The 20,679-nt window shown below is 36.4% G+C and overlaps 1 protein-coding gene across 3 annotated transcripts in view; it reads left to right on the plus strand.

Moving 5' to 3' along the window:
• LOC149414224 (uncharacterized) overlaps positions 1-20,679 on the plus strand; it is a 43,675-nt gene that overhangs the window by 16,215 nt on the left and 6,781 nt on the right. For 2 of the 3 annotated variants that reach the window (XM_089644330.1, XM_089644331.1), the window contains exons 10-16: positions 10,846-10,919; positions 11,650-11,692; positions 11,795-12,436; positions 13,311-13,373; positions 13,871-13,981; positions 15,875-15,984; positions 20,031-20,142. In XM_089644330.1, coding sequence (XP_089500456.1) covers positions 10,846-10,919; positions 11,650-11,692; positions 11,795-12,436; positions 13,311-13,373; positions 13,871-13,981; positions 15,875-15,984; positions 20,031-20,142 — 1,155 coding nt within the window. The remainder of the gene's footprint in view (positions 1-10,845; positions 10,920-11,649; positions 11,693-11,794; positions 12,437-13,310; positions 13,374-13,870; positions 13,982-15,874; positions 15,985-20,030; positions 20,143-20,679) is intronic. The other variant, XM_089644332.1, reaches the window with a different exon arrangement.

The raw sequence follows: 20,679 nt of genomic DNA on the forward strand, positions 1-20,679 counted from the left end.
AATGGAGTACCGATGTTGCAGTGAGGCGGATGTTAGAACTAAAGAGTAAGGATGAACATAGACTGAATGCTGTAGAAAAGATCAATGCGAGGATAGCAGTCCCCAATGGCGTACCGATGTTGCAATGAGGCTGATGTTAGAACTAAAGAGTAAGGATGAACATAGACTGAATGCTGTAGAAAAGATCAATGCGAGGATAGCAGTCCCCAATGGCGTACCGATGTTGCAATGAGGCTGATGTTAGAACTAAAGAGTAAGGATGAACATAGACTGAATGCTGTAGAAAAGATCAATGCGAGGATAGCAGTCCCCAATGGCGTACCGATGTTGCAATGAGGCTGATGTTAGAACTAAAGAGTAAGGATGAACATAGACTGAATGCTGTAGAAAAGATCAATGCGAGGATAGCAGTCCCCAATGGCGTACCGATGTTGCAATGAGGCTGATGTTAGAACTAAAGAGTAAGGATGAACATAGACTGAATGCTGTAGAAAAGATCAATGCGAGGATAGCAGTCCCCAATGGCGTACCGATGTTGCAATGAGGCGGATGTTAGAACTAAAGAGTAAGGATGAACATAGACTGAATGCTGTAGAAAAGATCAATGCGAGGATAGCAGTCCCCAATGGCGTACCGATGTTGCAATGAGGCTGATGTTAGAACTAAAGAGTAAGGATGAACATAGACTGAATGCTGTAGAAAAGATCAATGCGAGGATAGCAGTCCCCAATGGCGTACCGATGTTGCAATGAGGCTGATGTTAGAACTAAAGAGTAAGGATGAACATAGACTGAATGCTGTAGAAAAGATCAATGCGAGGATAGCAGTCCCCAATGGCGTACCGATGTTGCAATGAGGCGGATGTTAGAACTAAAGAGTAAGGATGAACATAGACTGAATGCTGTAGAAAAGATCAATGCGAGCATAGCAGTCCCCAATGGCGTACCGATGTTGCAATGAGGCTGATGTTAGAACTAAAGAGTAAGGATGAACATAGACTGAATGCTGTAGAAAAGATCAATGCGAGGATAGCAGTCCCCAATGGCGTACCGATGTTGCAATGAGGCTGATGTTAGAACTAAAGAGTAAGGATGAACGTAGACTGAATGCTGTAGAAAAGATCAATGCGAGGATAGCAGTCCCCAATGGCGTACAGATGTTGCAATGAGGCTGATGTTAGAACTAAAGAGTAAGGATGAACGTAGACTGAATGCTGTAGAAAAGATCAATGCGAGGATAGCAGTCCCCAATGGCGTACCGATGTTGAAATGAGGCTGATGTTAGAACTAAAGAGTAAGGATGAACGTAGACTGAATGCTGTAGAAAAGATCAATGCGAGGATAGCAGTCCCCAATGGCGTACCGATGTTGCAATGAGGCTGATGTTAGAACTAAAGAGTAAGGATGAACGTAGACTGAATGCTGTAGAAATAAAATCCCTGCGAGGATAGCAGTCCCCAATGGCGTACTGATGTTGCAATGAGGCTGATGTTAGAACTAAAGAGTAAGGATGAACATAGACTGAATGCTGTAGAAAAGATCAATGCGAGGATAGCAGTCCCCAATGGCGTACCGATGTTGCAATGAGGCGGATGTTAGAACTAAAGAGTAAGGATGAACATAGACTGAATGCTGTAGAAAAGATCAATGCGAGGATAGCAGTCCCCAATGGCGTACCGATGTTGCAATGAGGCTGATGTTAGAACTAAAGAGTAAGGATGAACATAGACTGAATGCTGTAGAAAAGATCAATGCGAGGATAGCAGTCCCCAATGGCGTACCGATGTTGCAATGAGGCGGATGTTAGAACTAAAGAGTAAGGATGAACATAGACTGAATGCTGTAGAAAAGATCAATGCGAGCATAGCAGTCCCCAATGGCGTACCGATGTTGCAATGAGGCTGATGTTAGAACTAAAGAGTAAGGATGAACATAGACTGAATGCTGTAGAAAAGATCAATGCGAGGATAGCAGTCCCCAATGGCGTACCGATGTTGCAATGAGGCTGATGTTAGAACTAAAGAGTAAGGATGAACGTAGACTGAATGCTGTAGAAATAAAATCCCTGCGAGGATAGCAGTCCCCAATGGCGTACCGATGTTGCAATGAGGCTGATGTTAGAACTAAAGAGTAAGGATGAACGTAGACTGAATGCTGTAGAAATAAAATCCCTGCGAGGATAGCAGTCCCCAATGGCGTACCGATGTTGCAATGAGGCTGATGTTAGAACTAAAGAGTAAGGATGAACGTAGACTGAATGCTGTAGAAATAAAATCCCTGCGAGGATAGCAGTCCCCAATGGCGTACCGATGTTGCAATGAGGCTGATGTTAGAACTAAAGAGTAAGGATGAACGTAGACTGAATGCTGTAGAAATAAAATCCCTGCGAGGATAGCAGTCCCCAATGGCGTACCGATGTTGCAATGAGGCTGATGTTAGAACTAAAGAGTAAGGATGAACGTAGACTGAATGCTGTAGAAATAAAATCCCTGCGAGGATAGCAGTCCCCAATGGCGTACCGATGTTGCAATGAGGCTGATGTTAGAACTAAAGAGTAAGGATGAACGTAGACTGAATGCTGTAGAAAAGATCAATGCGAGGATAGCAGTCCCCAATGGCGTACCGATGTTGCAATGAGGCTGATGTTAGAACTAAAGAGTAAGGATGAACGTAGACTGAATGCTGTAGAAAAGATCAATGCGAGGATAGCAGTCCCCAATGGCGTACCGATGTTGCAATGAGGCTGATGTTAGAACTAAAGAGTAAGGATGAACGTAGACTGAATGCTGTAGAAAAGATCAATGCGAGGATAGCAGTCCCCAATGGAGTACCAATGTTGCAGTAAGGCTGATGTTAGAACTAAAGAGTAAGGATGAAATTAGAATCAAAGGCTGCTTTAAGCGTAGTGAATCAGATTAAGAAAGGTTAGTTTAGATGGTTTATTTCATTGAGTGGATGAACAAAAAAAGGAGTATAAGGAGAATGTAAGACTTGAAATCTTTTGTGTCTCCGGAATTTCTCACAAACTCTCTGGATGACTTTTAATGTGATAGATTGACAATAGGCTCTTATATATGGTCGGAATAATATGAACCCTGACCTTGAGGTTCTCTCCTTATTTATTATCCCTCGGTTTCTACAATACTCATACTATGCCATCTATGGGTAACCTAATAGACTACTACGAGTGAAATCTATGAACTTACTTTACTATCAAGGACACCACAAAAGAGAGCGGTATAAAAAGTCGGGGATACAGCACCACCAAGACAGCCTTATGATTGAGTAATTATAATCCTTGGCTACGAATCCGTAGTTCGTGGGTTCAAATCCCAGCCAGTAAAGTTTATTTGATTGATCTGTGTTATTTTACAATGAATTATTTAACCTTTTGAACGCGTTAATTTGCTCCGTTTTATCTATACCCGTACGCGGTACATATTTTAAAATACCTATGCACGCAATTAAATGTCAAATTATAGCATTCTGGCATGATTTATTGGACTATATAGACAGAACAGATTATTCTCCACAATATGAAAAAAAATCCTCGTGTGTCAACACTCTTAGATGTTTATAAAAACAAAAACATAAAATTTCATACAAAGACGTACCGTATCTTTTGAATGTGGTCACATGTGGCCATTCACTCGGCGTGTGTGTACTTAGGTGATAGACACAAGTGGGACACTATGATCACTTATCATTTTTAGTTATGAAAAGTTATGAATGACATACTAGTACTAACGCCATGCGTTGACAAATATGTAAACTAAAAGACTAAAAGGCGCACTTGATTATCGATCTTTTTTTATGAAATACAATTTTATTTTTGAGAAATTCTTGTAGATGTCAGCATCGTGATAGTTCTACGAATGTCCAAGTGAGCAAGAAATACATTTATGACGAATGAGCCCTGGAATATCGGCCGTCAAAGTTTCCGTATCAACTGTTGATACAGCCGCGTGTGAGTATAGACTTTTTGCCGTAACAACAGTTAATACGGCCGCGTGCAAAGAGTTAACAAAAAATAAAATGTACTATATTTACGGTACATTTTTTTTCTAAAGTGGTAGTTACTTTCGTTACTTTGGTGTAAGATCACCACTCAGAATCGAAACATTGCTTGAAATGGCTTTAGCCGTGTGCGGTGACCAGATCTGAATAGTCAGACACTTCCCCACATTCCTCTTCTTCATCTCTTTCCCCTTCCCACTACCTTCAGCCTCAAAACATACCCCAATTGGGGATTTATTTATTTTATTTTTATTTTTGTTTATTTAGGAAACAGACAGTTGTACATGTGAATTAATTTTACATTTAAGTTGAATACATATACGATAAACCAGTTAAGTTCCATTTACAATCTTTTTTATAGGTAACAAGTTAGGAAGAAAGTAGATATTTAAAGACGTTGGTAAAGAATGAACCAAAAGAATAGACGAACAATAAAAAATAATCGTTGTGGTTAAGGTACATTGTAAGGTTATTTTGTTTTTAAAAGTTTTTAGGGTACAGTGGAAAATATCTTAAGGATGCCATATTGTAAAACATGAATAAGATATTACAAAATTCCATTTTCATTACAATAATAAAAATAATAATATAGTAAAGTATTAATGCGAGTTCGATTTATGTGGACAAAAAGTGTGCAATGTAAATTTAACATTTTACGAGACGTATGATGTGCGATAACTTGATTAAAAGTATTTTGTATGCCGGAAGTTATATGATCAAAGAATAGTTTTAAATTTATTTTTTTTTATTTTTTTTTTTTATTTTATTCACATTTAAACCCGCTAAACTACTTATGTAGTTTGTCAGCAGGGACATAGAGACAACATTTATAAAATCATAAGATACAATTTGAACGGTACATAATTACATAAATTGGTTACATTGCAGAAAAGTTTAAATAGCAGCATAAAAGCCTTATATAATAAGCAAGTAAAAATAAATGTATGAACAAATTAGTATTATCAACAAGTACATCAATAGTTTCATAAATAGAGGTAGGTAGTCAGGTATTACAAAATAATTGTTTTTCCATTTTCTAACAATATGAATTCCATTTCAGGGGCATCAGTATAAATCATTATTATCCAATAACCATTTCCTTAGATTACATTTAACATTAGCAGTATACATGTTATTATTTTTAATTGTCATTGGTAATAGGTTGAAAATTTTGGGTACTATATAGTTTAAAGTTCTTTCACCATATTTATTAGTACATTTCGGAACTACCAGTCCTTCATTTTGAGTGAATCTTGTGTTATGTTTATGGCAAACTCTTTCCCTATACAATGAATCAGACAATATAACATGTTGACTTACAATATTATAAAACAATAATCCTCTGACAGGTAAAATATTCAGACACTTGTATATTAATTTAATGTTACTTCTGTGTTGATTGTCATATTTATGGATTAACAATTTTATAATGGAGTTTTGTAATGTTTGTATATAGCTTATATTAGTTTTACAAGAATGTCCCCAAGAAGTAATTCCATAACGTATAGTGGATTCAGCCAGAGATAAGTAGATTAACTTTAAAGTACTTATAGGCACGAAATATTTTATTTTATAAATCCTACCCACAATAGCTCGTAGACGTTTACAAACATTAGCAATGTGTATATCCCATTTCATGTAGCAGTCAATAGAAACACCCAAATATACATAACTTTTGACAAAATCAATGGTTTCACATGAACAGGGCTGTGCAACATTTTTATGTATGCAGTCAAATGTGTGTGTATATAATGAAGAAATTAAATTACATCTGGCGTGTGGAGATCTGATGTGCATAATTTTAGTTTTTTTGGCGTTTATAAAGAGGCCTGCATCATGCGACCATTTCAGTAGGGCAATAAAATCATGTTGCATAAGGTTCATTGCAGTAACCAGATCTTCGTGCGATATTACGAGCGCCGTATCGTCTGCATATACAAAATGTTTAGCGAATGAAAACAATTTTCTCATAATTGAGACATAAATAATATAAAGGGTTGGCCCTAGAATTGACCCCTGTGCAACACCTGTTGAGATATATTTTCTTTTGCTAAATTTTTTAAGAATTTTTACTCTTATTTGTCGATCAGTTAGTAAATTTTTTAATAAAACTAGCAGCTTTCCTCTAATTCCTATTGCCTCCAGTGTTTCTAATAGTTTATTTGTATCAATGGTATCAAATGCCTTAGAGTTATCTATGAATAAAACCAACACTTGTTTTTTTAGATTTAATTCATAATTTATGTGATTTGAAAATTCCTGAAGCAGCATTTCCGTACTTTTTTTCTTTTGAAATCCATATTGGTTGGGATCCAACAAAGAGAAAGATTCTAGATATTTATTAAGTTTTATGGAAATGTATTTTTCAAGTATTTTTTCTAGGGCTGGCAATATGCTTATTGGCCTATAATTTTGAATATCTGTATGTTTGCCCCCTTTGTAAATTGGCCTAATGATGCTACTTTTTAGTTCATCTGGTATTACTGCTTGCGATAAAATTAAATTGATAAAGTGTGTTATAACAGGCCCTAAAATATTAATATGTGTCTTAATGTCAAACATTCGAATGTTGTCAATCCCTGGTGACTTTGAATTGTTTAATTTGCTAACAATAATATTGATTTCTTGGCAGGTAGCTCTGGGTAGGTACATACTATGTTGCACTTCATTCGGCCTGACGGTCGATGCTAAATATTCACATTTATGTATCATAGAGCTAACACTATTTGTAAAATATTCAACAAACTTATCTGCTACGGTTTCTTCATTATTCGTATTTAACATATATTTCGAGATTATTTCGTCACAACTACTTTTGGACTTGCGTCCTAATAATTTATTTATTTCATCCCAAGTTTTTTTTGTATTTCCAAAATAATTTTTGAATTTATTGTTAAAAAAGGTAGACTTACATTTAATAATTTCTTTTGTCACCTTATTTCTGAAAGTTTTATATTCCAATTCAAAGAATTGATTGCTAGGAAAATTCTTCCACCTTCTGTACAATGAATCTTTTTTTTTAATGTTTTCTAAGATATTAGAAGTTATCCAAGGTTTTATTGACAGAGGTCTTTTTTTGGGTTTATAATTCATAACGATTTTACTCTGTTCATACAAATTCTTAAAGTTGTTTTTAATTTTACTATATAGTATATTATACAATCTTGTTCCTCAAGCAAGGAGTGCCACTTAAAATTATGAATGTTTTTGTCGATTTTGTTTTGCGATAAAAACGAAATTCTTTCCCCGTGTTCTGGGGCTTCTTTCCTTGCACTATATTTAATATTAACTGCAGTTAAAAAGTGATCTGCTATAGTAATATTATTACATACACATGAGGAAAGAGAATCGCTTTGTTTACATCCACTGTTAAATCGGACAAATATGTGGTCTAAACAAGTACGAGTAACTTTTCCTGCTAAAACTGCTTCTCTAGTTACGTCACAAATACATTTGATTAAATAATTATCCGACATTATATTTTCATATGCCATAATAATAGGGTTTTGACAATTTAACAAGTCTAGATTAATATCTCCTATAAGTAAAACATTTTCTTTGGGGCTTATAGTATGCAGAATGTCAGATATTTCATTAAGAAATTGTGGTTGGCTAGAGTTGGGGGGGCGGTATATTGCTATGATGTTTAAAATACTCTTGTTTGGAAGTGTCATAGAGCCAAGCACACATTCAAAATGATTTGTTTCTATTGTTTTCTGTTGAAATGTGAATTCATTTCGAACATATAGCAATATACCTCCTCCAGATTTTTTAGTTCGGCAATAGTTGTAACAATTAAATCCAGGAATATTATACAGACAGACAAGATTCGGTGTTATAGCTGTTTCACATAACATTAACACATGAATATGATTCCAACAAGTATTTAAGTAGACATTCAAAGTATCCCAGTATTTATAAATCGATCTAACATTCAACTGAACAATATTAATATTTTCCATATTGTAGTTGCTATGAAACTTTAGCCAATCACAGAAATTATGAGTATTTTCATAATCTACCTCGTCATCTTCTTCAATGTAATTAGACGCCATAATCAATAGTTGCAAAGTCCTTGGCAAGGGCAGCCTTGTAGGCCGGGCAGGAGTCCTTGTCTCCAGTCGGATGTGCAGCGGGCTTCCCAAATCTTGTACAGGTGGCGCAGACAGGCTCGGCGGCGGCTTTTGGGCAGTTTATCCGGGCGTGACCTTCGCCTGCGCAGTGTCCACATCTTTGCTGGTCCTTGCAAAACTTGAAGGAATGTCCGATCATTTGGCACTTGGAGCACACTGTAAGTCCAATGAAGTCACGAACACGGCACACATTCCAGTCCACAAAGACTTTCCCCTGCTCCACCAGCAAGTGACGAATGTGGGCAGGAACCTCGAAGACCCGGTGGCAAGTTGATCCAGTTCGAGCGCCAGCAAGGTGACTTAGCTTGCAACTTTTTACTGCGAAATCTAGGCCTGCTTTGTCCTGGGTTCCTGCTAAGGCATTTTTCAGGAAGCACTCGTCCGTTAGGTCACGAGGAACGTTGAAGAAGATCACCCTTGGAAGCCGTTTTGTTGGTAATCGAGCGCTTAGAGTGTCCGAGTTTGCTAGACATGGGGTTTTCAGAATTTTATCCTGATCTTCTTGTGTTGCAGTATGAATTACAATGCCTTTGTTTCGAATGCTCCTAATGCCCGTCACACGGATTCCAAGTTCTGATGGTCGTAATGTATCTTTTAGTAGCTGTTTCGTATCGTCGCTATCTTTTGTAGAATCCAGCTTTGGGAAGATGCATACAGCAGGTTTGGGGGTCCCAACGTTAAGTCCTGAGCGGTTGATTGATGGTATCATCTTCTGTGGGCCATTTTTCACAATATCGGCAAATGATAGGCTTGCTTCCGTGGCATCGGCTACTCTACGCATCACTGGTCCTAGATCCGACTCCAACTGCAATATTTTTTCTCACCTGTGTTGGTTTTCTGCTTTTTCAATCGCGATCTCTCCCTTTGCCACTATTAATTTGGCATTGACTGTTGCCAGATCAGCTTTGAAGCCCTCTCGTTCCAATAACAGCTGTGAAACTGATCTGAATACAGCGGATACATATGCGCTTATCCGCAGTTGTTGATCCTTTGAGACTCTTGACTGCTTTTCAGCAAGGACATCTTGGAGTGCTCTTAGACTTGCTTCAGTGTCGTTCAGTATCTGGACTGAGGACACTGGGATTTCACTCTCATTTTCAGACACGTCGGAATAGTCCGATGCCCTGTCAGATTCCTCATCTTCAACCACTGGAGAAATCATTCCCGGGGCCTTTTTTTGTAATGGGGACGTCATCATGTCCAGCATTCTTTTTTTACGCCGATGGCAGCATTCATCAGGCATCGGTGGGATGGACATTTCAATGAGAACAAACACACAATCTTAGGTTGTTTTAAAACTTTCGATAAAAATGTTTAGAATCCGCTAGAATAGTATTTTTTTATTACTGTTTTATCAAATAAACTTTTTTGGCACTTAAATTTTCCATATAGATACTGTTTGCACACGAATTCGGAGGTTTTTTTTAGTTTTTTTGCAAGAGCAAAGTGTAAACACGAACTGTTGTCACTGCGATTATTGTTACATGATATATTGTTGTGATTGCTATTTAAAAATACTAAATGCGAAAAGAAATTAAAAGAAAAAAGATTATGATTGTGTAAGTGAAATGATTGGAGTATTTGAAAGCAGTCACGCTATTTTGTTTATATCAATTTTTGTCTATGATGCCATAGACTCAATGGCTCCTGATGGCTAGGAGCAGTTGGGGCTCTTGTGCGGTACTAAATACTTTTGGCGGGCCGTATCAAAAACCAGAATAATAATGTATGAATGTGATGGAAGCAAGAGATAGAGTTGTGCATTCTCTCTGCCTACCTCTACGGCAGAGATGTGCAAAATGGGTACCCAAAACCATTTGAAATGCAAAATGGAAATGGGTCAAAACTTTTCCATTTGAAAATGCAAAATGGTTTTTAGAAAAGCATTTCAAATGCAAAATGCAAAAAACCTATTTTCAAAATGCATTGAAAATGCAAAATGGTTTCTCAGGTCAAACAATTAAAATAATTATAAAATTTTTAAACAATTTTGTCATTTAATAATGGACATCAATGCAGAACAAACATATTACATGATGGTAAATCTAAAAACACCACTACAGATTATGAAACCACAAAAAATTTGCGCGGGACTAATGTTGCCAACGTAAAAACATAGAAACTGGTATCTAACATTTAATATTACAGCGTCATGGCCCCATGTTCAGTATTTGAATAAGTATTTTTTGCAATGGTATCACTCAATTGTCAGGGCTCCTACCAGGGAGCAACTTGACAAATGTAAATTATCTCTCATAGCGAGGTTGAGGACCGACTGATATTTGGGGCTTATGAAAAAAGATGAGTGGAGATAGTAGGAAGAATGTTGCAAAAAAGCATTTGAAATGGAAAATGCATTGAGAAAAGCATTTAAAATGCAAAATGGAAAATACCCATTTTGCATTTCCATTTGAAATGGATTTATTTGAAATAAAGCACATCTCTGCTCTACGAAGATACTAAACTAGATGGTAAAATTAACTTATACCACTGAAGATATTAACCACTGATAAAACTGTGTTGAGTGTGTGTCCGTTTGTCCAAAGTAATCTCAATTCTCCCTTACTTTGATTGAACATTTTCGAATATTGAAATTCTTTCTTGAGCAGATGATCAATTTTATCGGCCTGTTATGCCCTAGAAGTTAAAAGATTAGACGTGACGATAATCTGGACATTATTTGTTTTATTTTTCAGATAAGAAAATAGTTCTGATGCCAGACTTTGCCACAAATGACTACCCTAGAATATCTGCTCCCACCACTGTAAAGGTAATGAATCGTACAACTTAACCTAAACATAAACAAACCTAACCTAAATGTAACCAAACCACACCAAACCTAACCTAACCTAACGTAACCAAACCTAACATACTTCAGAAAGACTAACAATATATAAATATATATTTTTAATAATTTTTTAAAGAAAGACAAACATTACAACCACCACAGTAAGTGGAAAATATTGCTTGTGTTGTGATGGAGGACTATGAGTGAGATGATTTACAAATGTGAATAAAGCAAGAAGTGTGTGTCTAGACAGACTTGTATGGCAGTCTGTCCCCTCTGCCTACCCCTGCGTGATGGTTAGTTAATTGACCGGTCAGTGGCTGAGTTGGCATCGCGTTTGGGTCACCCATGCGTGGTGTGTTCAATTCCTTGGCTGGCTCCAAAGTCCTCCATCACAACACAAGCAACATTTTGGTTCCATGATAACTCAACACAATGACACTTCAACACACCTTTAAAAAGTGATGTAAAGTCATTAAAAATGATGAAAACTAACCTGTGAAGTTAACCAACATAACCTGTTTAACTTAGTTTTTGTTTCATTTTTCATGACTTACCGGTTACCTTATTTGTTACATGGTTTTACCACGCATACGCCTCAGGTATCTTATTTCTAGATCATTCAATCTACTTTCATCCTTTCTCTACTAGTTACGTACCTCATTGAGATATTTAAATCAAAAAACCTAACCTAAAATTCTGTATTTTTCAGAAATGTACCAGTACCAATTTTCAAAAGATAAGAAATCTACAAAGTAAGCAACACACTTGTAAAGTCCTCTTAACTGCATCAATTTTATTTCATTCACAGTCATACATTTTCTTGTTTATTACATGTTTTTATTTTCATTTCACAGAACAGAACGAATCGAAGATCAACAAAAAAATATTCATCGGCAAAACGCAAGACGGTAAAAGTTTGTACGGGCGTATCGTAGCAATAACGCCGTCTGCTGCAAGTAAAAAATTCGCACGCACTCCCTTGCCGCACGATTCGGAGAGTAATGACTCAAACGCGGCCGACAATCCCGCGGAAGTAACAGTTTTACCCGTCAGTTTGGCGGGTGACAGTGAGAAAGCACGCAAAAGTGCCGAGAAAATTGTCAAAAGTTTAGACGATCTCACGACCAATGCGAAGAGCATTGTAAAAACTGAAAATATTTTCGTGAAAAAAGAAAAAACTAACACAATTAAAAATAGCATTGCTAGTAATATTAAAACGAACAAATTGGCTTTAGATATTCGAGAATCACAAGTTTTAAGTGCTAAAAGACCCATTACTGAAGTTAGAAGTAAGAAATTGCTCAATTCCGAAGTGACGAGTGCCAAAGTGGCAAAGACGCTTAAAAAAAGCGATGTTTGCGGAGGTGGTACGAAAAAGGCGATTTCCGTTGATAATAAAGCGGATATCATTCAAGTGTTTAAAAAAGAAAAAAGCGATGAAGTTACCGGTGATGTTACCAGTGAGGTTAGAACGCTTCCGGCAATTACGCCAAAAGGTAAGAAAGTTTGGAAACCATATTAAACATTAATTTGTTATGTTAGGTTAGGTCCCATTAAAAATGACAGGATGGTCTGAATTTTTGACACATCAATTCCAATTTTGAAAATTAAAATTAAAATACTTTTCTGTACAAATATTATATAACCTATAAACAGGTAGGTACTTTATTGCTTGTTTGAATTCTTCACATAATCAGTACAATGGCTTCTACGTATACCAGTGCTTCACACAATCAGTACGATGGCTCCTACATATACCAGCGCTTCACACAATCAGTACAATGGTTCCTACGTATACCAGTGCTTCACACAATCAGTACGATGGTTCTTATGTTTACCAGTGCTTCACACAATCAGTACGATGGCTCCTACATATACCAGCGCTTCACACAATCAGTACAATGGTTCCTACGTATACCAGTGCTTCACACAATCAGTACGATGGTTCTTACGTTTACCAGTGCTTCACACAATCAGTACGATGGTTCCTACATATACCAGTGCTTCACACAATCAGTACGATGGCTCCTAAAAAACTTTCCAGGAGAGCAGTTTAAAGTAAGAATTGTTAGAACTTTTAATGCAATTCACCAAAATTTTTGATATTTTCACTACATATTTAATTTAGTGTCGACTTGTATTTTTTAAATTTTAATCAAACACAATATAAAGTCCAAGTGTTTGGTTGAAGCCGGAGTTTTATTGAAGAGTTTGTGAGAAAACCACGTAGACAGCAGTATGCAAGAAAAAGAAGGACGATTGTCGATGACGTATGTGCGACTTCTCTACAAACTCGTAATTGTGCGTCCCATAAGCGTTTCAACCAGTATCCACCTGTTTAAAGTATAATGCTACCTTTTTTTCTTACAGCGGAACTACCACTTATTTTGAATTCAAGACTTAAGGCCGATGGTGATTCGAAATCTACACTTGGTTAGTGCATTATTTGTTTGTACGTAATATATACATATATTAATCCTTCCGACTGTCTGGTGCCGGTGGGACTATGACATCCCCTTGACTCTGTGCGTTTGATAGATTACCCTATATTTACAAACAGATGTTCCGGGATGTTCCCGAACGTTCCAGAATAGTCTGTGATGTTCTGGAATGTTGCAGAATGCTCTCGAATGTTCTGTACTATTCTAGAAACTTCCAGCCCTTATATCTTCAAAAGCACACCCTTCAGGTAAAAACGAGAACCTTCTTTGTGGATGGGGGATAGAGGGCTACCACACCATATAAACCCCTTGACCGTACCGGGACTCGTTTCTGACTTTTAGCGGCACGCACATTCTACACTTATTTTTATAATATATATTGATTAAAATTATCCGTAAGTAGGAACGGCTTAAAAGGTAGAATTACTCTTCCCCCTGGAAGTGTGTTATTAGTGTATATATTTTTCATTAGAAATTTTATTCTTTCAGACAGTTCCATGGTTCTTATCCATAATCAGACGAGAAATAGAGAATCGACGCAAGATTCCAACGAAGTCAGTTACAGACTAGATCTGGAAAGAGAGGTTGAAAGCGAAGAAGGTAAACGTTGAATTTATGTTTCTTATTTATTTATTTTTTTACACTAATCTTTGAAATGCCAATCTACCGCGATCTATTACTACCATTAGTGTGCTTTGGGTAAAATGCTGAACGGCCTTTGTTTTTTGAACTTACTTGTTTTTTGCAAAATTATGTTTTTGTAAATTGTACCGTCTACCAGATAATGCGTTTACACTTTTATAATAAATTGTTTATATCTATCAAATGTAGTTTCCCCCTAGGATAGCTACTTGTATATATCATTTGTAGTTTCCCCACGATAGATACTTGTATGTCTATCATATGTAATTTTCCCAGGATAGCTACCTGTATATCTATCTTATGTAGTTTTCCCAGGATAGCTACTTGTAAATCTATCATATGTAGTTTCCCCAGAATAGCTACCTGTATATCTATCTTATGTAGTTTCCCCAGGATAGCTACTCGTATATCTATCATATGTAGTTTCCCCAGAATAGCTACCTGTATACAGGGTGTATCGGCACGTACCCGACAAACTTTAACCAGCTATTCCTTAGCACATTTGGAGTAAAAAATGTTATGGGCACTTTGCTGTACGGTAACATTTTTTTTTAATAAAAAATTTATTATTAATATTTTCACCACATGTCACCAATGTTTTATCCTTTGTCAAAGTTTGAAAACCCGTCTGGCGATATTTTGTTCGAGTTTCGTTGAATAATGTACGTACGTACCTACGTTGGGGCGCTTTTACAATCACAACGAAATGGCACGGCACCATTAGTCTCATTTTTAACTATTATTATTTAGTGTGTACGAAAGAGCGACGACACTTTTTGACACACTTGCTAATAACAGCTGCTGAACACGAGATACAATGCAAATGACAGTGACGGAGTGTGGATTTTTTATTTATTTTTTGTTTTTAATGGAAAAAAAATGTTACCAGACAGCAAAGCGCCCATAACATTTTTTACTCCAAATGTGCTGAGGAATAGCTGGTTAAAGTTTGTCGGGTACTTGCCGATACACCCTGTATCTATCTTATGTAGTTTTCCCAGGATAGCTACTTATATATCTATCTATACGTCTGATCACGGGAGACTGGCGTCACCGTCGAGTATACAAATTGTCGGCAACGTGTACCTGTGTACGACCCTCTGCGCAGATGTACGGCGGTAGTCATCTTGTTTTGAATCGTCGACTATAGAATACTTGCGAGTAGCGATGAGTCGTTCATGAACGAGCCGTACAATTGAGCTATATCGTAGCCGTACGACTCTGGTTAAACCATGCCAGGGCTCAATTGAACAGTTACTATTTTTTTATCAGGAGATATTTTAGAAAAATAGGGCCAATAAAATTATTCAAGTATTAATTGTTATTACATACTTCAGAGATGTGAATTACGTCTGACAGTCCGACATCTTGACTTGTACATATGTACCTAAACCTACTAACTACCTAGCATCTTATATTCTTATCCAGTTCCAAGAGTCGTACGATCATTTATACGCTTACGCTGGGAGCCGTATCGGGGAGTTTTAGCGGAGGAACCGTACCGGGAACCATATCAGGCGAGCGCAGTATTCTCATTGCGGCTCCCGTTTAATTCATCCATCATTCAATTTTGTTGGCTCTTGGAACCGTGGCTCCCGCTCTTAAGAGTTATGACCCTTCGCTGCTTGCGAGCTCCTGTGTAAGAAAGATCGGTGAGAGACAGAGCGCGTGTTCTAAATGCTAAATGCTAGAACCAAAAGGTAATAAGTCACTTCACTGCAGTGAATTTCAATGGAATGACATGGAAGGCACTTCTACCTGTATAATCTATACAGTGGTTCCCAATGAAGTGTTAATTTAAAAATAAATAAAGATCTGTACTTATATATATATCCATTATTTGTTTTCTAGTAACTGTGGAACAAGGGGAGTTACTTTCACTTACCAACATTTTATCCACACTTATGAAGATGCCTAATTTGACGTTACCTCTTTCGACAAGAGATTTAATGGTTGTTAAGGTAAATAATATTTATTTGTTTTTCATTTTGTTAAAGGTTTTCGTTTCTACTTTGTATAAATTGTTACAAAAGTTTTCAAAAGCAATAAATCTGACCTTAAAAATTATTTTTTTATGGATACAATAATATTATGTATTTTCAAACATTATATGATAATTTACACTCAGCGGGTACTTTGGCCGTGCTGAGGCCCCCATTTTAAAATAAAATAAAATACAGTAATATTTATAATAATAGGAAAAAAAAATGGTACGGTAAGAAGTGTGCAATTCAATGATATTGTGTATTACGTGTACATGTTTATTTTTTGTTCTTTAACCTTTCCTTATCTGTGGTGTGTATTTACTACACGTTGCTTCTAATAACTTTAATAACTCTATAAATATAATAAATTCTGGGTTCAGATTTTAGGTATTCCTCTGTTATACATTTATGCGCTGAATTAAAAAATAATATTTTACATAGTTTTCAAATTCAATTAAAAATCAGATTTTTCTTAAAAATCGGGAACAAATACACCGATAAATTAACCGTGTGATACTAATACGCAAAGAGTGTGCGAGGAAATGACACGCTATTGATGTCCCGCTTTAGTTCGCTATGCGGGAACATGAGAAATCCACACGTCCGCAGTTGTATTTTGATTTAGACCATCGATACCTACGACCGCATAGCTGTGTGTGTGCCAGCCGCCAGCCAGTCGCCCGCGGACCGTTGTTAGATGTGGACCCCTCGCACGTTTGTTTAGCATCTGCCGATGGTTTTTTCATGTTTTCAGCAATTAAATTACAATTATTATCACTTTTGATATAAAATATAATAAACATAAGCGATTAGCTATGAATATTCATATTTTTCCGATATTAAATCGCTTATTTTGAGATGTGTATTGACTACACAGCACCGGAACGCGTGGATTTTTTTAGCACAGTAAGGGAAAGATTTTTTAGACCCCTCAGGCCTCTGGCATATTGACCGTCATATTTCAAAGATGTTGTCAGAAGGTCGGAGAATTTGCGTGTTTTTTCACTTTGCAATAAAATCAAAGTAAATAGAATATTTCTGAGCAACATGAAAATTGTTTTTGAAATTTTATTATTAGACGTAAACGTCATATTATTCAAAAAAAATTAAATTTAGAATGCGAACAAAAAAAAGTTTTCAAAATGGCTCACCTTACGTTTTCTCCATCTAAACCAGTGGTTCTTAACCTTTTTGGCTGGCGACCCAAGGTACGAATATATTTGAAGTACGCGACCCTAATCTAATTTTTTATTTTTTTTCCATTGACAGGTTATGTAATTTTATACTATAAAATTTATACGATGTATTGGTAAAATTAGAAATAAACAAATTTATTTAAATGTTCTGTATTAAAATCAGACCAGCATTAAAACAGTTAAAAAATTTACAGCAAAATAATCAGTGACTACCCTGGTGTTGTATTTTTGAACAAAGATCATGTATAGTGGAGTTATGTTTATAGAAAGTGCACACCGCATGTCATGCTGAGGATCCAACCTATTCCTGTACTTATTGTAAATTGGCACCATTTCCAGCTTCTTCGCAATTTCATCTCCACAGACAGTTCTTGCCATGGCTATTGCAGCTGGTTTAATCAACTGCTCAGCAATACTATGGGGTTTTTTACATTGAGCTACTTTTAAAGCTACTTCGAAAGAAGCGTAGGTAGTTTTTTCTAACGAAACTGTTGCTGAACTTGATGGTGCATCAAGTCTCATGCGCTTTGTTTGTGTTTCTTTTTCTTTCCAAAAAGCAAGCGGTTTATTTGCGTACGTTGGATGGACTTTTTCGAGATGTCTCTTCAATTTGTTTATTTTTAGCGATTCATTTGAAAGAAGTTGCGTACAAACCACGCATTGTGGACGTGGCACACCAGAGCGATCTTTTATTTCAATAAATCCTAAGGCTAAAAATTCTTGCTTGTATGTTAACATCCGTTTCGCCATGACTGTCCACAATTCGAAAGACTTACTGAAACAAAACGACAAATTATAGAAATATACTATTCTATTCGTTCATCGGCGAATTGTAGGCTAACAATGTCATTTATTGGAAAAAAATATTTTACCTTCTTTCGATAACAGCAATCGCGAGTTGCACTTTTAATCTTCCACAATTGATTATCACAATTTTGTAGCACTTTGTAGTTGTCAACAAAGAGTGTATTGTAGTCAAGTATAAACGTTATTCACGTAAAACAGTATGAGAACGAGCGTGCAATCGTAAACAAACTCGCTAGCAAACTGACCGAGATGAGACGAGACCGACCGACCAGCGCGGTGCGGCGGGCGGCGCGGGTGGTGACCGAGCCGAACCGAGCGATGCCGACTGCGTGAGCCGAGCGGTGGCGATGGCGCGCACTCCTCGCTTTGCGCCCCGCGCCCTTCCGCCCATTAAAACAGAACTAACATGTCGCGATTGTGAACAATAGATGTCCTTGTTCTGAGAGTAGTAATAATTGTGACTATACTAGTTTAGTGACATCGATCGGGATATCAATACGCGATTTCCGCGACCCAACCCAAAACCTCTCGCGACCCAAATTTGGGTCGCGACCCGAGGTTAAGAATCGCTGATCTAAACGAACCAAAATTACAGATAATGAAAAAAAAAAACTTATTTTATACAAATGTTACATAAACTTTACTATCACCTCAAAAAATTTTTTCTCAAATTGTGTTCGGAACCTTTAGTTTCATAGAGGCGTACATTTTAATTCTTCTGCGGTTAACTTCTTGAATATAAAGCATGGTGTTTTCTCTTTCTAACAATGTTTGGATCATATTTCTTACCGTGATATATAATAGCTGTTTCCAAAACTGAACAAATTACCCTGAGGGATTGGGTTAATCCATTTTTTAATTTTGTTTGTTCATCTGAAATGTTTTTTGTTCCCACCATTTTTTGCTTTGAGTGAAAGATTTTTGAATGCTTGAAATGGCATGTCGTTCAAAGGAAGTGGACCCAGCGCGTTGAATGCTCTGTTCAACTTCGGGACATACAATCATCGTACGTCTTCGACGTTCATCCTCTTCCCTTTCAAGCGTTTGAATTTCTAACTTGTTTGCAAACGAAAGAGAAAAAAGATACTAGAACGATGATGTCATGTGCGATCTCTCGCTGGGACCGATATATCTATCATTTTTAAACTATGAATACGGGAATATAGAAATCGATATATAAATTAATGTGTTTAAATAAAAATGGAGCGATTCCTAGATGTTACGCTACATCAATGCATTTTTCAGTGGGATTTTTTTCCATTCCGACAATATTGTATCTTTCTTGAAGCGAATGCACTTTTTTCCCCGGACGGTTAATTTTTAAGATTGAAAGGTTCAAAAACTAGAAATTAAATAGATAACCCACTGCAAGTGTGTTTATGACAATGATGGATTGAGTAAAATAGTATAAAAACTGCTTGCTTTAAGGCGAAGTTTAATGCTAAATTACTATTTTGATTAATCTTTATAACGAATTGGTGTAAATTATGAATACTAAAAAATATGCTTTAGATAAATTTAAGGTTTTTCTATCGCTTCGCTTGAGTAGAATACAAATAAAATAATAAATTACTTAATAAAAAATATAAATGTAAACTACTAAAAAAAATATTTTTTCAATAGAAATGTATGAACGCGTAAAGGAAACAACTTTAAAAAAATACAGTATTATAGCTAAGATTATCTGTGACAGTTTCACTTGATTAACTTTTTTGCTTTCTTATGAAATTATTTACAAAATAAATAAAAACCAGGTTTGTGATTGAAATCGAACATTTCTTGACTCCGTTTGTCAAGCGATTGTAATGCCTATTACCTACGATATAAGGTATACCTAGAATATACACATTTTTGGTTTGTAGCTTCCTCTTAAACGATGAATGTGATAAAACGAGATGTAAAGGAACGAACGTTGCTGCCTATTTTTGTATGAAATTAATTCGTAACTGGAAGAAAGATTATTTGAGGAACGATCGATCAATCGAGATTTCCCTGTACTATTTTAGTTAATTATTTCAGGAAGACGGAAACCAGGAGAGAATATTTATTGGACGAATGCTCAACTTGGACGAGGCCGGACCGGCAGATTGGAACTTTATGTTCATGCCAGAACTGTGCAAGGATTATATGGGTAAAGAATTACTTTTCTTTAACTTTGCAACTTTGAACTTTAATCATAGTGCAACAGTGCACCATATTGGATACTTTAAATGATGGAGGGTCAGCAACTTCAAGTGTAATTGGCGATAAAAATTTATTTATTTTAAATATATATAAATTACAAACAATTCAAAACAAAATGAACCTTTGTCTGTCCAACTTTTTTTTTATTTTTTTTTTTTTATAGTGAATACCTCACAAGAGTCCCAACTGCTCCCGTCTGGAGCCAGTGAGACTATGCCATCCCCAATTGGGGGATGTTGTGAGGCTGAAGGTAAGTGGGGAAGGGAAAGAGGAAGGTGGGGAAGTACCTGGCTATTCAGATCTAGTCACTAAACACGGCTAAAGCCATTTGGAGCAACGTTTCAATTCTGAATGGTGGTCTTACACGAGGGCGATACTGGTAGTATCTTCCACTCTGGAACGTGCCGCAAATATACTATATATTATTTTAATTAATTAATTGTGAAATAACACAAATTAATCAAATAAAATTTATTTGCGCACG

Source organism: Hesperophylax consimilis, chromosome 20 (assembly GCF_061612785.1).
Source record: "Hesperophylax consimilis isolate HC1 chromosome 20, BYU_Hcon_1.0, whole genome shotgun sequence".
Taxonomy (NCBI): domain Eukaryota; kingdom Metazoa; phylum Arthropoda; class Insecta; order Trichoptera; family Limnephilidae; genus Hesperophylax; species Hesperophylax consimilis.